Raw genomic sequence first — 18050 nt, 5'->3', positions numbered from 1 at the left:
CCTAGATGTTTTTTTTTTTTAGCGCTGCTGTGATAATTTGGCTAACTACTCCACATGACTGCTGAAGCCAATCGCTGGCCCCAGCAGTCATGCTAGGTAGTCAGGAATGTCATTGCTGCAGCACCAGAAACAGAGACTGCTGGGGACACTGAGGGGCTGTCCCTCTGTCCGTTGGAGCCCAGCCGCACCCCTTCTCCTTGAGCCCAGCACCGCCCCACTGCTAATTTATTCACTCCTCATCGCCGACCTCATATGCCTGGTGCGCCTTAATCTCGCACATGAGCTGTGGATAGACCTGTCAGCGCCCGCGCGGTGTCCTGGCATCGGCCTTACAGAACACATTGCGCATGCGCTTACTGGTCTTTCCACAGCGCATGCGCGAGATTACGGCGCACCAGGCATATGAGGTCGGCTATGAGGATGGAATAAATTAGCAGTGGGGCGGTGCTGGGCTCAAGGAGAAGGGGTGCCGCTGGGCTCCAACGGACAGCCCCTTGGGCTCCCTATTTAGGTAATTTGCATATTAATAAAAGCAATTTTATAGACAAATTACAAGACACAGGGCAGTAATACTAATATATTGTAATATAAATCGTGAAGACTGATGTGGTCATGTTAACAGCTCAGTAAGTGAAATCCTGGTGACAGAATCCCTTCAAAACTGTTGTCCCATCAGGAAAACCCCTTTCCATGAGCACTATTAAGATTAGTGCAGGTATCTGATATCTTATAAATTAATATTAGCTCTGGAGTATATGCTGTAACCATGTATTACATTAGTCCTTAGGATAGGTCATCAATATTAGATCAGAGGAGTTTACACTTTTGACACGCTCAATCAGGGGCGTAGATAAAAGCTCACTGGCCCTGGTGCAAGAGTTCAGCAGGGCACCCCTTCCCTCAGTGCTTTGTGGCCAGAGGTGTAACTTGACCAGCATGCACTTTCTATAATACTGGTGTCTTCTTAGGGTACTTTCACACTTGTGGCAGAGGATTCCGGCAGGCTGTTCCGTCGCCGGATCCATCTCACAAATTCATTGCAATACCGTTTCTGTCTTTCCGGTTGTCATCCGTAAAAACGGATCCAGTATTTATTTTTTTCTCATTTTTAAAGGTCTGTGCATGCGCAGACTGCAAAACCGGATCAGTTTTGCAGGAACACTTGGGGCAGGATCCGGCATTAGTGCATTTCAATGGAAATTAATGCCCGATCCGGCATTCCGGCAAGTGTTCAGGATTTTTGGCCGGAGAGAAAACTGCAGCATGCTGCGGTATTTTCTCCGGTCAAAAAACGTAAGAGGGACTGAACTGATGCATCCTGAACGGAATGCTCTCCATTCAGAATGCATTAGGATAAAACTGATCAGTTTTTCCCGGTATTGAGCCCCTGTGACGGAACTCAAGACCAGAAAACAAAAACGCTAGTGTGAAAGTACCCTTATGTGGCACAAGGGGGTTTGGGCCCCCTCAAGCTCTTGGTCCTGGTAGCGACTGCTACTCTGCACCCCCTATAGCTACGCTCCTGCCCTCAATTAATGAAGTGTTTAAATGGGCCACTGACCTCCAGAACATCACAGTTCCATAGGTGTATCTACATAAAGTGGTGCTTGAAAGTTTGTGAAATCTTCATAATTTTCTATATTTCTGCATAAATTTGACCTAAGGTTTTCACACAAGTCCTAAAAGTACATAAAGATAACCAAATCAAACAAATGAGTCAAAAATATTAGACTTGGTCATTTATTTATTAAGGGAAATGATTCAATATCAAATGTCTATGAGTGGCAAAAGTATGTGAACCTCCTCTTTCAGGGTCTGGTGTGTGTGCACTGTAGGGTGATTTTTCCAAAGATGTGATTTTCATATGACTTTGCTTACGCCCCGAGTCTCAGTGATGTAAAAGATAAATATATGCCAAATTTCAAAAAGATTGGATAATATTTAGGGGTTGCACACATTGATCACTTTTATTACTACTCTCACTCCTGTACCTAGGAGGTTGGTCTAAAAACGACTTCAGTTTGAGGATCCCAGGGGCTCTGCATCAAGCAAGGTGGATGGCAAAGGCAATATATGCACTTAAAATTGTCCTTTTCACTAAACAGTTGAATATTCCTACACGAGAATTGAAAGGAATGAAATGGGTTGTACATTTTGTCAGCCTCATATATGTTCGCTTTTTGCACGAGGCAATTGTAAGTCGATGGGCTCCAAAGAATGATTTGGATATGCTCCAGCTCCTGAGCACTTACCTAGATGCAGACGTCAAAAAAAGTGCTCTCACAGATGCTAAGAGACACCTTTGGTATCTGTCAGAAACAAACGTAGGATTGGCTTTTTTGGACGAACGTATTACTCAGGCTGTTAAGGAAAACATGACTAAAAATTTAGAAACCAAACCTGCAAAGAAAAAGGAAATTAAACGATTAGAGGGTAAAAACCTAGTTTTTGAATAAAAAAGACCTGAGCCATTTAGTTACTAGTAAAACAAAGACGTTCTTTGAATTGTTTGGGATCCACGACGTGACAGAATACTGCAGTGATTCTCTAAGAAGCCATGTGAACGCTCTTAAGGTGGTCAATGATACCGCAGAAAGAGGAACTGCTCTGATAAAAAAGTCGAGCATCACAGAAAAGTTGTCACCAAGCTAACAAAAGAAGGGATTGCATTGTTCAAAGTTGATTAATATAACACAAGTTTTGCCTATCATACTACCTATTAATCTTAGCGTCTAGTTTTAATATTATTTTAAGTTTGTGAGTTCTATTTTTCCCAATAAAAGTAATTAACATTGAAAATCTAATTTTTTGCCTACTTTTACAAAACTGATCAAAGTGTGCAACCTCTAAATATTTTTCAATCTTCTTGAAATTTGGCATATATATAAATTTTACATCACTGAGACTCAGGACGTAAGCAAAGTCTCCAAAAATTTAACATTTTATTTTTTTCCATTACAAAATGAAACACCCTAGTTTGCAGCAATAACTGCAACCAGAATATTTCCGGTAATTGTTGATTAGTCCTGCACACTGAAATGGAGAAATTTTATACCATTCCTCGGCACAAAACAGCTTCAATTCTGTTATGTTGGTGGTCAGGACTTTGATTTGGTCATTCCAAAGCTTTAACTTTATTCTTCTTTAACCATTCTTTGGTAGAATGCCCTGTGTGCTTAGGGTCATTGTCTTGCTGCATGCCCCGTGTTCTCTTGATATTTAGGTATAATTCAGAATTCACTGTTCCATTAAAGATGACAAGCCTTTTTGGCCCAGATAAAGCAAAACAGGCCCAAATCATGATATGACCACCATTGTACTCATGTAGTACTGCAGATAATAGTCCAGGATCATATTGACAGATTCCCCTTAACCACCTCAGCTCCCCTAGCTTAAACACCCTTAATGACCAGACCACTTTTTACACTTCTGCACTACACTACTTTCACCATTTATTGCTCGGTCATGCAACTTACCACCCAAATGAATTTTACCTCCTTTTCTTCTCACTAATAGAGCTTTCATTTGGTGGTATTTCATTGCTGCTGACATTTTTACTTTTTTTGTTATTAATCGAAATTTAACGATTGTTTTGCAAAAAAATGACATTTTTCACTTTCAGTTGTAAAATTTTGCAAAAAAAATGACATCCATATATAAATTTCTCTCTAAATTTATTGTTCTACATGTCTTTTATAAAAAAAAAATGTTTGGGTAAAAGTTATAGCGTTTACAAACTATGGTACAAAAATGTGAATTTCCGCTTTTTGAAGCAGCTCTGACTTTCTGAGCACCTGTCATGTTTCCTGAGGTTGTACAATGCCCAGACAGTACAAACACCCCACAAACGACCCCATTTCGGAAAGTAGACACCCTAAGGTATTCGCTGATGGGCATAGTGAGTTCATAGAACTTTTTATTTTTTGTCACAAGTTAGCGGAAAATGATGATTTTTTTTTTTTTTTCTTACAGAGTCTCATATTCCACTAACTTGTGACAAAAAATAAAAACTTCCATGAACTCACTATGCCCATCACGAAATACCTTGGGGTGTCTTCTTTCCAAAATGGGGTCACTTGTGGGGTAGTTATACTGCCCTGGCATTTTAGGGGCCCAAATGCGTGCAAAGTAGTTTGAAATCAAAATCTGTAAAAAATGGCCGGTAAAATCCGAAAGGTGCTCTTTGGAATGTGGGCCCCTTTGCCCACCTAGGCTGCAAAAAAGTGTCACACATCTGGTATTGCCGTACTCAGGAGAAGTTGGGCAATGTGTTTTGGGGTGTCATTTTACATATACCCATGCTGGGTGAGAGAAATATCTTGGCAAAAGACAACTTTTCCCATTTCTTTATACAAAGTTGGCATTTGACCAAGATATTTATCTCACCCAGCATGGGTATATGTAAAATGACACCCCAAAACACATTGCCCAACTTCTCCTGAGTACGGCAATACCACATGTGTGACACTTTTTTGCAGCCTAGGTGGGCAAAGCGGCCCACATTCCAAAGAGCACCTTTAGGATTTCACAGGTAATTTTTTTACACATTTTGATTTCAAACTACTTACCACACATTAGGGCCCCTAGAATGCCAGGGCAGTAAAACTACCCCACAAGTGACCCCATTTTGGAAAGAAGACACCCCAAGGTATTCCGTGAGGGGCATGGCAAGTTCCTAGAATTTTTAATTTTTTGTCACAAGTTAGCGGAAAATTATGATTTTTTTCTTTATTTTTTTTTTTCTTACAAAGTCTCATATTCCACTTGTGACAAAAAATAAAAACTTCCATGAACTCACTATGCCCATCACGAAATACCTTGGGGTGTCTTCTTTCCAAAATGGGGTCACTTGTGGGGTAATTATACTGCCCTGGCATTCTAGGGGCCCTAATGTGTCGTAAGTAGTTTGAAATCAAAATGTGTAACAAATGACCTGTGAAATCCTAAAGGTGCTCTTTGGAATGTGGGCCCCTTTGCCCACCTAGGCTGCAAAAAAGTGTCACACATGTGGTATTGCCGTACTCAGGAGAAGTTGGGCAATGTGTTTTGGGGTGTCATTTTACATATACCCATGCTGGGTGAGATAAATATCTCGGCAAAGACAACTTTTCCCATTTTTTTTTATACAAAGTTGGCATTTGACCAAGATATTTCTCTCACCCAGCATGGGAATATGTAAAATGACACCCCAAAACACATTCCCCAACTTCTCCTGAGTACGGCGATACCAGATGTGTGACACTTTTTTGCAGCCTAGATGCGCAAAGGGGCCCACATTCCAAAGAGCACCTTTAGGATTTCACAGGTCATTTTTTACACATTTTGATTTCAAACTACTTACGACACATTAGGGCCCCTAGAATGGGGCAACTACAGTACCCTGAAAGATTATCAAAATTAGGGTTATTCACGTTAGAAAAAAGACGACTAAGGGGAGATCTAATTACTATGTATAAATATATCAGGGGGCAGTACAGAGATCTATCCCATCATCTATTTATCCCCAGGACTGTGACGAGGGGACATCCTCTGCGTTTGGAGGAAAGAAGGTTTGTACACAAACATAGAAAAGGGTTCTTTACGGTAAGAGCAGTGAGACTATGGAACTCTCTGCCTGAGGAGGTGGTGATGGTGAGTACAATAAAGGAATTCAAGAGGGGCCTGGATGTATTTCTGGAGTGTAATAATATTACAGGCTATAGCTACTAGAGAGGGGTCGTTGATCCAGGGAGTTATTCTGATTGCCTGATTGGAGTCGGGAAGGAATTTTTTATTCCCCTAAAGTGAGGAAAATTGGCTTCTACCTCACAGGGTTTTTTTTGCCTTCCTCTGGATCAACTTGCAGGATGACAGGCTGAACTGGATGGACAAATGTCTTTTTTCGGCCTTATGTACTATGTTACTATGTTATTTTATTTTTTTCTCACAAAGTCTCCCTTTCCGCTAACTTCGGACAAAAATTTCAATCTGGCGTCACCCCATATAGACTCCATATAGACTCCCTGATCACCCCCCTGTCATTGATCACCCCCCTGTAAGGCTCCATTCAGACGTCCGTATGTGTTTTGCGGATCCGATCCATGTATCCGTGGATCTGTAAAAAACATACAGACATCTGAATGGAGCCTTACAGGGGGGTGATCAATGACAGGGGGGTGATCAATGACAGGGGGGGTGATCAGGGAGTCTATTTGGGGTGATCACCCCCCTGTAAGGCTCTAGTCAGACGTCTGTATGTGTTTTGCGGATGCGATCCATGTATCCGTGGATCTGTAAAAAACATACGGACATCTGAATGGAGCCTTACAGGGGGGTGATCAATGACAGGGGGGTGATCAATGACAGGGGGGTGATCAGGGAGTCTATATGGGGTGATCACCCCCCTGTCATTGATCACCCCCCTGTAAGGCTCCATTCAGATGTCCGTATGTGTTTTGCGGATCCGATCCATGTATCCGTGGATCCGTAAAAAACATACGGACGTCTGAATGGAGCCTTACAGGGGGGTGATCAATGACAGGGGGGTGATCAATGACAGGGGGGTGATCAGGGAGTCTATATGGGGTGATCACCCCGGTCATTGATCACCCCCCTGTAAGGCTCCATTCAGACGTCCGTATGTGTTTTGCGGATCCGATCCATGTATCAGTGGATCGGTAAAAAACATACGGACGTCTGAATGGAGCCTTACAAGGGGGTGATCAATGACAGGGGGGTGATCAATGACAGGGGGGTGATCAGGGAGTCTATATGGGGTGATCAGGGGTTAATAAGGAGTTAATTAGTGACAGGGGGGGTGTAGTGTAGTGGTGTTTGGTGCTACTTATTACTGAGCTGCCTGTGTTCTCTGGTGGTCGATCCAAGCAAAAGGGACCACCAGAAGACCAGGTAGCAGGTATATTAGACACTGTTATCAAAACAGCGTCTAATATACCTGTTAGAGGTTAAAAAAATCGCATCTCCAGCCTGCCAGCGAACGATCGCCGCTGGCAGGCTGGAGATCCACTCGCTTACCTTCCGATCCTGCGCGCGTTCACAGGAAATCTCACGTCTCGCAAGAGGACGCGTATATGTGTCCAGGAGGAATGAATCGACCGCCTCCAGGACGCGTCGCTGCGTTCGGCGGTCCGGAGGCGGTTAAAGAGGTTGTCCAGTCCCAAAATCAAAATTCTTTTTATGTGCTGCTAACACCCCTCATCATGCATACATACGCTCCCAATACCTGTTTTTCATGTATGTGCTTTTTTTCCCCCCTGTCTGGGCATAAGACTATCCTGGCAGATCTGTTTACATTCTTAATTTCCTGTTTTGTTGAATACTCAGCTTTTTTGATAAACAAGCCGAGCTGCACTGCAGAGTGATTAGTCACAGGCTGGCCCCGCCCCCACACTGATCAGTCTGCAGGAGCTTTGCCCACTACATGTGGTCATGTTACTACCCATACATGAATCCTGCTAGTCTATTTCTTACTCATTTTCTAGATATCACCACCATCAGTCCACAGGCATTTCAATCATCATTTCCAGTGTGCAATAAACAGCTTGAAATTGCAAGCACATCCAAACACGTCTGTATCTAATCCTATCATGTATGATACAGCCTGCCAGATACACAGCCTGTTGTGTACGATACTGCCTGCTGAGCTGTGTATCTAATCCCATCTTGTACTATACTGTCTGGTGTGGTGTGTATCTAATCCCATATTGTAGGATACTGTCTGGTGTTTATCTAAGCTTATCATGTCAGATACTGTCTGGGGTGCCTCTGTATCTATATCTATCATCTGCAATACGGACTATCCCAGATATATAGATATATCCTATCTTGTATGAGACTGCCTGCTGAAGTGTGTATCTACAGACTCATGCACATGACCAAGATCAGCCTGGGAAACATGGTCAGTGTGTAGGCTGCATCTTCCAGGCGGACTGAACACTCCTGACCCGAACTGACTGTATCACAGTAATGTATGATACAACCGGTGTCTATCTGATCGTGGGGTATGTACACATGATGAGGTGAGTACAGGACAACTGCCCCACGGTCAGATAAAGACATACAGTTAGGTAGGTCAGGGGAGTTGCGGTTGGCCTATAAAATGTGTCAGACACATGGACTGTGATTCCTGGGACGATCACTTTGCATGAGCCATGTAACTCATACTGAGCCCCCATAACAGTGACATCCACAGTGCTCCCCATAACAGTGACACCCACAGTGCTCACCATAACAGTGACATCTACAGCGCCTCCCCCATAAGAGTGACCTGCACAGCGCTCTCATAACAGTTACATCCATCGTGTCCCCAGTGCCATCCAGTGTCTGCAGTGCCATCCAGAAATTTCAATAATCCGCAGCACTCGCCGGTAGTTGGTGAAAAATGGTGATTTATTCACTCAGACAGCCAGATTACAGCGACGTTTCAACCTTGGTTGGTCTTTATCAACCAAGGTTGAAACGTCGCTGTAATCTGGCTGTCTGAGTGAATAAATCACCATTTTTCACCAACTACCGGCGAGTGCTGCGGATTATTGAAATTTCTGGAAGAGTCGGGACCCCCAGCCAGGATCCCTATCTGCGTGCACCATCCGGCTTGCAAGCCTCTTCACTGGTCTGTACCCAAATGTGTGGGATGAGTAGTGCTGCCAATCTTTGAGTTTTTCTGCAGTGCCATCCAGTGTCCCCAGTGCCATCATAATTACCCCCAGTTCCGTCCACAGTGCCCTCAGTGCCATTCACAGTGCCCCAAATGCCATCCAGTGTCCCCCAAATGCCATCCACTGTGCCTTCAGTGCCATCCAGTGTCCCCAGTGCCATCCACCATGTCCCCCTAAGTGCCATCCACAATTCCATCAGTACCACCCACTGCCATCCACAGTGCCCTCTGTGACATCCAGTGTCCCCCAAGTGTCATCCACAGTGCCCCCCAGAAAGATCCACAGCATAGCCATCAGAGCCCTCTGAGCGCAATAGTGTGCAGGCGTCAAGACCAAGGAAGGCCGGCAGGAGGCAGTGATGTCAGTGATGACGCGCCATCTCTTGCTTCAGAGCAGAAAAGAAGACGACGGTGAGGGAACGGAAGCCCTGAAAGCCCGACAGGAGCAATCACTTGACTGTGAAGGGGATCCTGTTAACACCTGTGCTGTGGAGGGCAAGTATAGCTGTCCTAATCTTCTCTCCACAGGTCCTGTTCAAGAAATAATTTTGAAATAATTTTGACCCGGTGGCTGGAGAACCCCTTTAAGTAATGATTTTACAATGTTAAAATAGAGCGCTAACTAATTTCCCCAATTCCCCAGCTCAGTCATGTGGTACAGGAAGTTATGTAGACTCTTCCTGTGTTGTGATGTATCAATATGTGGCACCATGTGTCTCGGTCTCACGCATGTGTTGGGACGGCACTGAACAGGAAAAAAATTACCAGTCCCTTGTGGTCACGGAATTGCTGATGTTCCAACACAAAGAGGAGGGGAGGCAACAGGCTTTAATGAGGGTAAAAGAAGGGGATGCCAAGATGAAGGGTTTTTCAGTGTATGCTGAAAGACTTAGTTTCACCTAAGACCAAAAAGTAAAGGAGAAGCTCGGTTGTCATATGACGGATAGGAAAATATGAAGAAAAACCCCTACTTTTTAAAAAAAAAATTACATGGGAGGATGAAGAAGGTATTTAGATTTGTTTTGGACCATTTTTCTGTCAACACATAACACTTTTAACAAAAGAGTACGCAGGGTAATTACAGCACTGTATGTCAGAAATATGTCTAGCTCCTACAACAAGATTTTATTAATTCAGGGTCTATGAAAGTAAATAAAGTACAAAATGTCCTATATTTTCACATGGTGCATAGACAATGCAGACATTGCTCTTACCTGTTGCCTGTGATGTTTTTCATAGAGCCCACAGAGGAGACTCTTTCTAAACCTCTCTCGTCCTGATTACTCAAAGACAGATCAACAAAAGCTTCACTCACACCATCTGCTGCCACCAAAGACTCTAAATGTAGAGAAAAGCAACAACTTCACATTAAAACACATGGAAATAATCATGAAAAAAACACACAAATTCCTATTTAAAAATAGAAAATTGTCTGAATTAATTAATTAATTATATAAAATATTTTAGATGCAATTAGTGTACTCTACCAATGCGAAATAAAAAGCACAGGCATCTGTTAAAGGCTATGGTGGCACAGAAAAAACTATTTTTACATATGTTTATTGGCTACCTTGAGTTAAACAAGTTGCACAAAGTTTCAGGCTACATTCTTTATTCACTGATTCAATCCAGACTCCCTTCTCCTAATTTCAGAACCTCATGTGGAGTGCTCAGGAATATATGCTGGTTCTGTGCTTCCAGGATACTGCTGCCTTCACTAGTTCTCATGTTTCAGCACAGTTTTATTACTGGAATAATTTCTCCTTCTAAAGTTCTTCTTTTAAATTAGGTATCTCTTTTCCTTTGTGCTGACAGATGCTGATATTGAGAAGTGTGTGATGTCCCCAACCCTGCAGAGCCTGTCATGAGTTCTTTCCTCTCTATGCTCATACACAGTTTATGTGGCTCACCCTACATCCTCTGTATGAAGCTTGTGTGATCTGTCCCTAAAGACTTGGATGCCTTCCTCTCTCTCCACATTATGACATGCCATATAAAACCTCCCTCCTGCTCTAACACTGAGAGAAGAAAAGTGGAGTACAGAGAGATCTAACACAGAAAGGAAGAGTGTTCTATTAGACTAATTTCTGAAAAAAACTGTATATGGAACTATCTGAAGGAATAACACTCGGCAAAAATAGTAGTACATTTTTAATAAAGGCTAATTATAAAATTAGTGCAAAGGTGTCTATAGTCTTTAATACATATCTAAGGTATGGCCTAACGCTCAATTATTACTCAACAGCCTTGCAGCCCATTCAAGGGGACCATTTTGCATGTACCTGAAGGTGAACCCATGTGACTGCAAAACCTGGGTTTACAGTGAGCCAACATGTTTATAATGTGGATTGACATCTGTGCTTTAAAGGCCAGACTGAGTCTGTGCAATCACCTAGATGTTCGTGTACATTGCATTGCAGGAACTTCCTTCCACTTTGGACATAAAGGTGAAGGTTTTTAAATGTAAATAATAAAATTAAAAGTTACACCTATCAAACACAACTTAACCCTGGAACCCCATCTAGTGATGATCAATGTACTCCAACAAAAAAAATATTAATACTATAATAATACTCTACAAATAATAAAACAATGAGACACATATACTAAAGAGTTTATGGCACAGTTGTGGTGTAAAAATGTTGCAAATTATGGAGTACTTTGTAACCTTCTTGCCACTTTTCCAAAGTGGGGAAAAGGGGCTGGTTCTTTGTGGGAGGGGACAGGGCTTCACTATAACTTACGGGTAAATTATAGCTGAAGTCTGCGCCAGCCCCTACTTGGCATAGACTTCAGTTTCTGGCACATGGAGTACCAGAGATGCGCCCAAGTTATTAAGAGACATCCACCTCTTAATAAATTAGGAGCATATCACTCTGGCGCAGGGAAATCAAGATTGGCGTGCCGGAATGCCAGTCTTGATAAATGTCCCTCAGTATCCTAAATTGACCAAAGAATTAGGTTAATTAACATAAAACGTGCACATAATTTAAAAGATAATTGCCTTGCATGACCTTGCCTTACTTGAGAAATTTAGACATGTGACCTTCCCATTTATTGAAGACAGATAATCATGTACAAGTGCCATGTCTAGTTCAATTCTAGAGATGCAAAGATACAATGATTTTTCTTGTAACCAATAGGGAATCTGCAACCTGGTGTTTATTCCACATAACCCATAAACTAATTTTGGCGCGATTAAATCTTATTTTATAACCGTCTATTAGGCCCCATGCACAAGCCCAGATCAGTTTTGCAGTCTGAAAATTGCGGACCCGCAAAATACAGATGCATTCCCAGGTGCATCCGCATTTTTTATGGACCCATTGACTTCAATAGGTACCCATTTTGACAAGTATAGTGCATGTTATATCCTTCTTCAAAATGGACAAATGGATGTCGAAAGCACATGAATCACACACTGTTTGCAAAATGACAAAGTAAAGGTGTTGTACACAGAATATTTTGAATACATGACCTAACCCCTCAGATGAACACCGTAAAAAAAATTAAAATAAAAACTGTGCTAAATAAACCATTTTTTGTCACCTTACATCACAAAAAGTGTAATAGCAAGCGATCAAAATGTCACACGCACCCCAAAGTAGTGCCAATAAAACCGTCATCTCATCCCGCAAAAATCATACCCTACCCAAGGTAATCGCCTAAACACTGAAAAAATTATGGCTCTCAGACTATGGAAACACTAAAACATGATTTTTTTTGTTTCAAAAAAGAAATCATTGTGTAAAACTTACATAAATAAAAAAAAGTATACATATTAGGTATCGCCGCATCCATGACAACCTGGTCTATATAAATATCACATGATCTAACCTGTCAGATGAATGTTGTAAACAAAAAATAAAAACGGTGCCAAAACAGCTATTTCTTGTTACCTTGCCTCACAAAAAGTGTAATATAAAGCAACCAAAAATCATATGTACCCTAAACTAGTACCAATAATACTGCCACCCTATGTCGTAGTTTCTAAAATGGGGTCACTTTTTTGGAGTTTCTACTCTAGGGGTGCATCAGGGAGGCTTCAAATGGGACATGGTGTCAAAAAAAACAGTCCAGCAAAATCTGCCTTCCAAAACATGGCATTCCTGTCCTTCTGCACCCTGCCGTGTGCCCGTACAGCACTTTACGACCACACATGGGGTGTTTCTGTAAACTACAGAATCAGGGCCATAAATATTGAGTTTTGTTTGGCTGTTAACCCTTGCTTTGTTACTGGGAAAAATGGATAAAAATGGAAAATTTGCCCAAAAAATTGAAATTCTGAAATTTCATCTCCATTTGCCAATAACTCTTGTGGAACACCTAGAGGGTTAACGACGTTTGTAAAATCAGTTTTGAATACCTTGAGGGGTGTAGTTTCTTAGATGGGGTCACTTTTATGGAGTTTCTACTCTAGGGGTGCATCAGGGGGGCTTCAAATGGGACATGGTGTCAAAAAAAAAAGTCCAGCAAAACTTGCCTTCCAAAAACTGTATGGCATTCCTTTCCTTCTGCGCCCTGCTGTGTGCCCGTACAGCGGTTTACGACCACATATGGGGTGTTTCTGTAAACTACAGAATTAGGGCCATAAATATTGAGTTTAGTTTGGCTGTTAACCCTTGCTTTGTAACTGGAAAAAAAATATTAAAATGGAAAATCTGCCAAAAAAGTGAAATTTTGAAATGGTATCTCTATTTTCCATTAATTCTTGTGGAACACCTAAAGGATTAACGATGTTTGTAAAATCAGTTTTGAATAACATTTTTGTGTCATTTTTTTGGTGGTTTCTATTATGTAAGCCTCACAAAGTGACTTCAGACCTGAACTGGTCCCTAAAAATTGGGTTTTTGAAAATTTCAGAAAAATTTCAAGATTTGCTTCTAAACTTCTAAGCCTTGTAACATCCCCAAAAAATAAAATATCATTCCCAAAATGATCCAAACATGAAGTAGACATATGGGGAATGTAAAGTAATAACTATTTTTGGAGGTATTACTATGTATTATAGAAGTAGAGAAATTGAAACTTGGAAATCTGCCATTTTTTTAAATTTTTGGGGGAATTATTTCATTCTATAAATAGTGCTCTGTTTCTATTAGCATTGAAAATCTTCCATAATGGAACAGTTAACACCCACTATTGTTTAATTCCAGAATTTGTGTGAGTAAAGTTAAGACTGTTATTGGTGATATTATTTACAATTTTCAGGGAGGGGTACACTTATTCATTTGCTTTGAGGTCTAATATTTAAACTACTATGGGCCTTACTGCATTGCTCCAAAATGATGTCATTCTTAGCAATAACAGGATTCTAGTGGAAATAAATGCACACCGGTAAGCGTTCTTGGGCAGCCAGTACATTAGTCAGAAGAGGCTCTGAACAAGCGGGTCCCTTTGAAGTGACATCGCTGCACCTATTGACATTTCTAAAAAGTTCTTTCCAGCATCAAAGTGGATCAATTTCAATGACATGTTTGAAGCACTAAATCTGGGTAATTGGAGTTGATTAATCTGACAACTTTAAACACTTTCATGAGTCACTGTTCACTATTCATTTGTAAATACAGAAAACTAGATCTTTCGAAGGAAAAAGTCACATCTAACTCTATATAAATGAGTAACTACAGAAAGTATTATTGGTTGCATTACTATGGGTACATCTAGGTTTTGTTGATCCACTGACTAAAATGCAGACTCTTCATTTGATGCCCGTAACCTGGTACAACAGGGCCCTTTTTCATGGGTCGGCGCACAGGGCATTGATAGGGATTGAACCGTTCACGATCATTGCCTGATCTTTGAGCTGCAGTAGCCGATTGCTGCATTTACATACAACAATCAACCCTTTTGCATAAGGATGAACAATCGCTACTGTGATTGTTCATCCCCAATACATATATCACTGATAGCAGCAGCAGGCCCCTGTTGCACACAATTGGATCTGCTGCCTACAAAAGATCATTACAGGTGCCACATGAAAGCTTTGCAATCAACCTGACGAACATGTGGGTTGCTCCGATTCTCGAGTATTGGTGGCACTATAATAGAGCAACGATACCTGGACCTGGAGTCCCCTTATGATAGTACATCCTCAATAATTGTCCCCAATGGTCATTCCCATGTAAAGGAGCCTAAATGTATGTTTGAATGGTTTGTTCTAATCGTAAAGCCAATTCACATGATCTATCCTGACATAAGTAGAATGAATTCTGACTAGTATGGTTCAGGTCCTGTAGAGTGCTTCTAGTACAATATGTAAGTGATGCCATCAGAAGCAGAGGGTGGCACAGAAATCCAGAACAGTTATTCGCTATAAAGGGATTATATCCGTCCCGTCAATCAGTGGTCTCAGATGCCATGTGCTATACAGTATATGATGCCAGTAGTTGGGCATGTGACTGCTGGGGCCATCGACTGCCTCCAGCTGTAACGTGCCTGCAGCATGTAAACAAAGGACAGGGGGTGTTATATAACATTTGTGGCTGTTTTTATTTTATTTTTTTCAGAAGTTGGCTAACGACTTCAAGGTGGTGCCACACACAGCCTTTTCCTGCAGTTTTTTAGGGCAGGTTTTTACTCCAAAGCCAGAAGTGGATCCAACAAGAGGGAGGAGTATAATTCTAATTACCTTCCAAAACACTTCTTGCTTTGGTTTAAAAAAAAGTGCATCAAAAACTTCCACTAAAAGTTGAGTGTGAAACCATATAATTGCACAGTACTATTGTGCATGCTTTGTTATGGAAATTTCCTATAGACTGCTACTTCCCCTTCACTTATTTGTATGGTTTCCCTAATATGATACGGTATTGTTAAAGTCAACTTCTCCTTTAAAATGCATTTAAGCGGAATGTGTCACCGTGTTTTAAACTATGTAATAATCATAGTGTGGTATAGATGTCATATAGCTCTTTATATTTCAAGATATGAGTCCAAATATACTTTGTCGAGCCAATGTGAACCATGCTTGGATCCTACAGTTGCTATAGAAGCAATAGCTACACTATGGACAGAAGTATTTGGACGCACCTCTTAACCATTGAAATCAGGTGTTTTATTCAGTCCCATTGCCACAGATGTCAAGCACCAAAACCATGCAAATCAGTTTGTGAAATGTCTTCCCTCCTAGATAATCCATTATCAACTGTGAATGGTATTATTGCAAACTGGAAGTGTTTAGGAACCACAGCAACTCAGCCATGAAGTGAAGACCACATAGAGTTTACAGTGAATCCTATGATATTTGGCCTTAGCCAATGAAATGATATGGGGACGACCCAAAGAATTAGCTGAAAAGCAAAACATGGTAAATACTGGCACTGGCATACTTCTGAGGATTTTAGGCATAATTCAGGAATTTTGGGACTCTTTATAAAACCGTAAGAGGACCATTATACTCCTTCTGGTTATTTCATAATGGAAAACGTGGCTATGCTGTCGCTGTAAGTAAAATAAAGTTACAGAAACAGCATACCACAGCGAGCTACATTATGTGGGTATGTTCCCACTCCTTCACACATACTCTGCACAAATTATACAACATATTTTCACACTCATTGGGAGGCCGAAATACGCTTGCAAAATTGAAAGCACATAAACAATATGCTAGTAAACTTATAGATTTCTGATGCTGATTTCTTTTTGAAATGTGTGAATATACCCTTTCCACAACAGATGCGGATATAGCATTGCTCACTGTGCTATGCTGTTTCTGTAATTGCCATTCACTTGTATAGGGGCTATGAAATCAGTGCAACACAGTCTGCCATGCAGGTTTCCCTAGTTTTGACCACCCATGGTCATTGCATCGGTGAGACAGTATTGGGGGTGCCCATTCTACACAAAGGTGCAGGTCCCAGAGGTGTCATACATTTATGGCATATCCTATGGATATCCCATGAACTAGGAATAGCCCTTTAACTACAGACAACTAGCAATAAATCTGTGATCTTTATTAAATGTATCATTAAAAAGATGTCATTTTAGCACAGTTTCCTGATGATGACACCCCAGCCAATTGCAGTTTGCTAGATATACTTCTATATAATGTTTAAGGCTACTTTCACAGTAGCATTAAAGTTTTCCGGTATTGAGTTCCGTCATAGGGGCTCAATACCGGAAAAAGATGCCTAAGTTTTGTCCCAATGCATTCTGAATGGAAAGCATTACGTTCAGTATGCATCAGGATGTCTTCAGTTCAGTCCCTTTTATGGTATATGGCCGGAGAAAACACTTTCCGGAATGCCCGATCCAGCATTAATTTTCATTGAAATGTATTAATGCCGGATCCGGTACCAAGTGTTCTGGAAAAACGGATCCGGTTTGCGCATGCGCAGACCTTTAAATCTGTGAAAATAAAGAAATATCAGTTTTTTCAAGATGACACCGGAGAGACGGATCTGGTATTGCAATGCATTTGTCACACGGATCCACATCCAGAAACAAATGATATCCGTTTGCATACGGATTTCTGGATCCGGCAGGCAGTTCTGGCAACGGAACTGCCTGCCGGATTCTTCTAACGCTAGTATGAAAGTAGCCTAAGAACTTTGCAGTTTGCTAGATGTACTTTCTATATAATGCTTATAAAACTTTGATTTCTGGTTTTAAAATGTATAACATTTACGATTAAACTCTTAAAAAAAAGTTTAAATCCTTTCAAGTATGCCATATATGCAATGTGCTCATACCACTACTTAACTTTTGATTAGAATTTCCTCCGACAATACCATACAAAAAAGAATCAAAATTCAGTGACTGAGTCTTTCCATTTTTACGTTTTTGACTGTAACTACTGATTTTGACCCACAAAGAAATGTGCTGCATATCTGACAGCAGATCTAGACAACACATTTTCTTTTAAGAAATCTTCCAAACATTCCTTCACATCCATTTCCCCCTCATTACATTACTGCAAAAAAAAATATGTAATCAAAATGAAAAAAAAAAGAAAGCTGAAAGACAATTAAAATGGACCAAGTGAGTGGGTTGTATGCTTAACACAAAGGATGCAAATCTTACTCCGGCAGCCTACAGAAATAATCAGTGCATCACCAAATGTAATGATTTTGATAATTGCATAATGTAACACATGAACAAGTCTGAATGCATTTGGTAAAAAAGATAAAGAAATAATTATTACTAGGTCTACTGCCCATTTACATGATTTTAATCTTAATCATTCATTTAAAAAAACTTGCAATTTGTGTTTTGCAAAGCTGTGAATCAAAGCGCATCATTCTTTTCTATAGTAAATCAGGATAAACTACGAAGGGAAGACACATACAGCTGCTTTTCTCTTGCATTTGTAACACGGGAGACATAAAAGAATTTGAATATGCAAACAGCATTAATTGAAAAATAACAAAGAAGAGCAGATTTCAATTGCTTGTTA

General features: G+C 40.8%; 1 protein-coding gene across 2 annotated transcripts in view; it reads right to left on the bottom strand.

Annotated features, from left to right (window-relative positions):
- LOC120999260 (WD repeat containing planar cell polarity effector) overlaps window positions 1-18050 on the bottom strand; it is a 470467-nt gene that overhangs the window by 55921 nt on the left and 396496 nt on the right. For both annotated transcript variants that reach the window (XM_040430129.1, XM_040430130.1), the window contains one exon: window positions 9871-9994. In XM_040430129.1, coding sequence (XP_040286063.1) covers window positions 9871-9994 — 124 coding nt within the window. The remainder of the gene's footprint in view (window positions 1-9870; window positions 9995-18050) is intronic.

Source organism: Bufo bufo, chromosome 4, assembly GCF_905171765.1.
Source record: "Bufo bufo chromosome 4, aBufBuf1.1, whole genome shotgun sequence".
In the NCBI taxonomy this organism is placed as follows: domain Eukaryota; kingdom Metazoa; phylum Chordata; class Amphibia; order Anura; family Bufonidae; genus Bufo; species Bufo bufo.
This window is presented reverse-complemented; position numbering and strand designations above follow the sequence as displayed.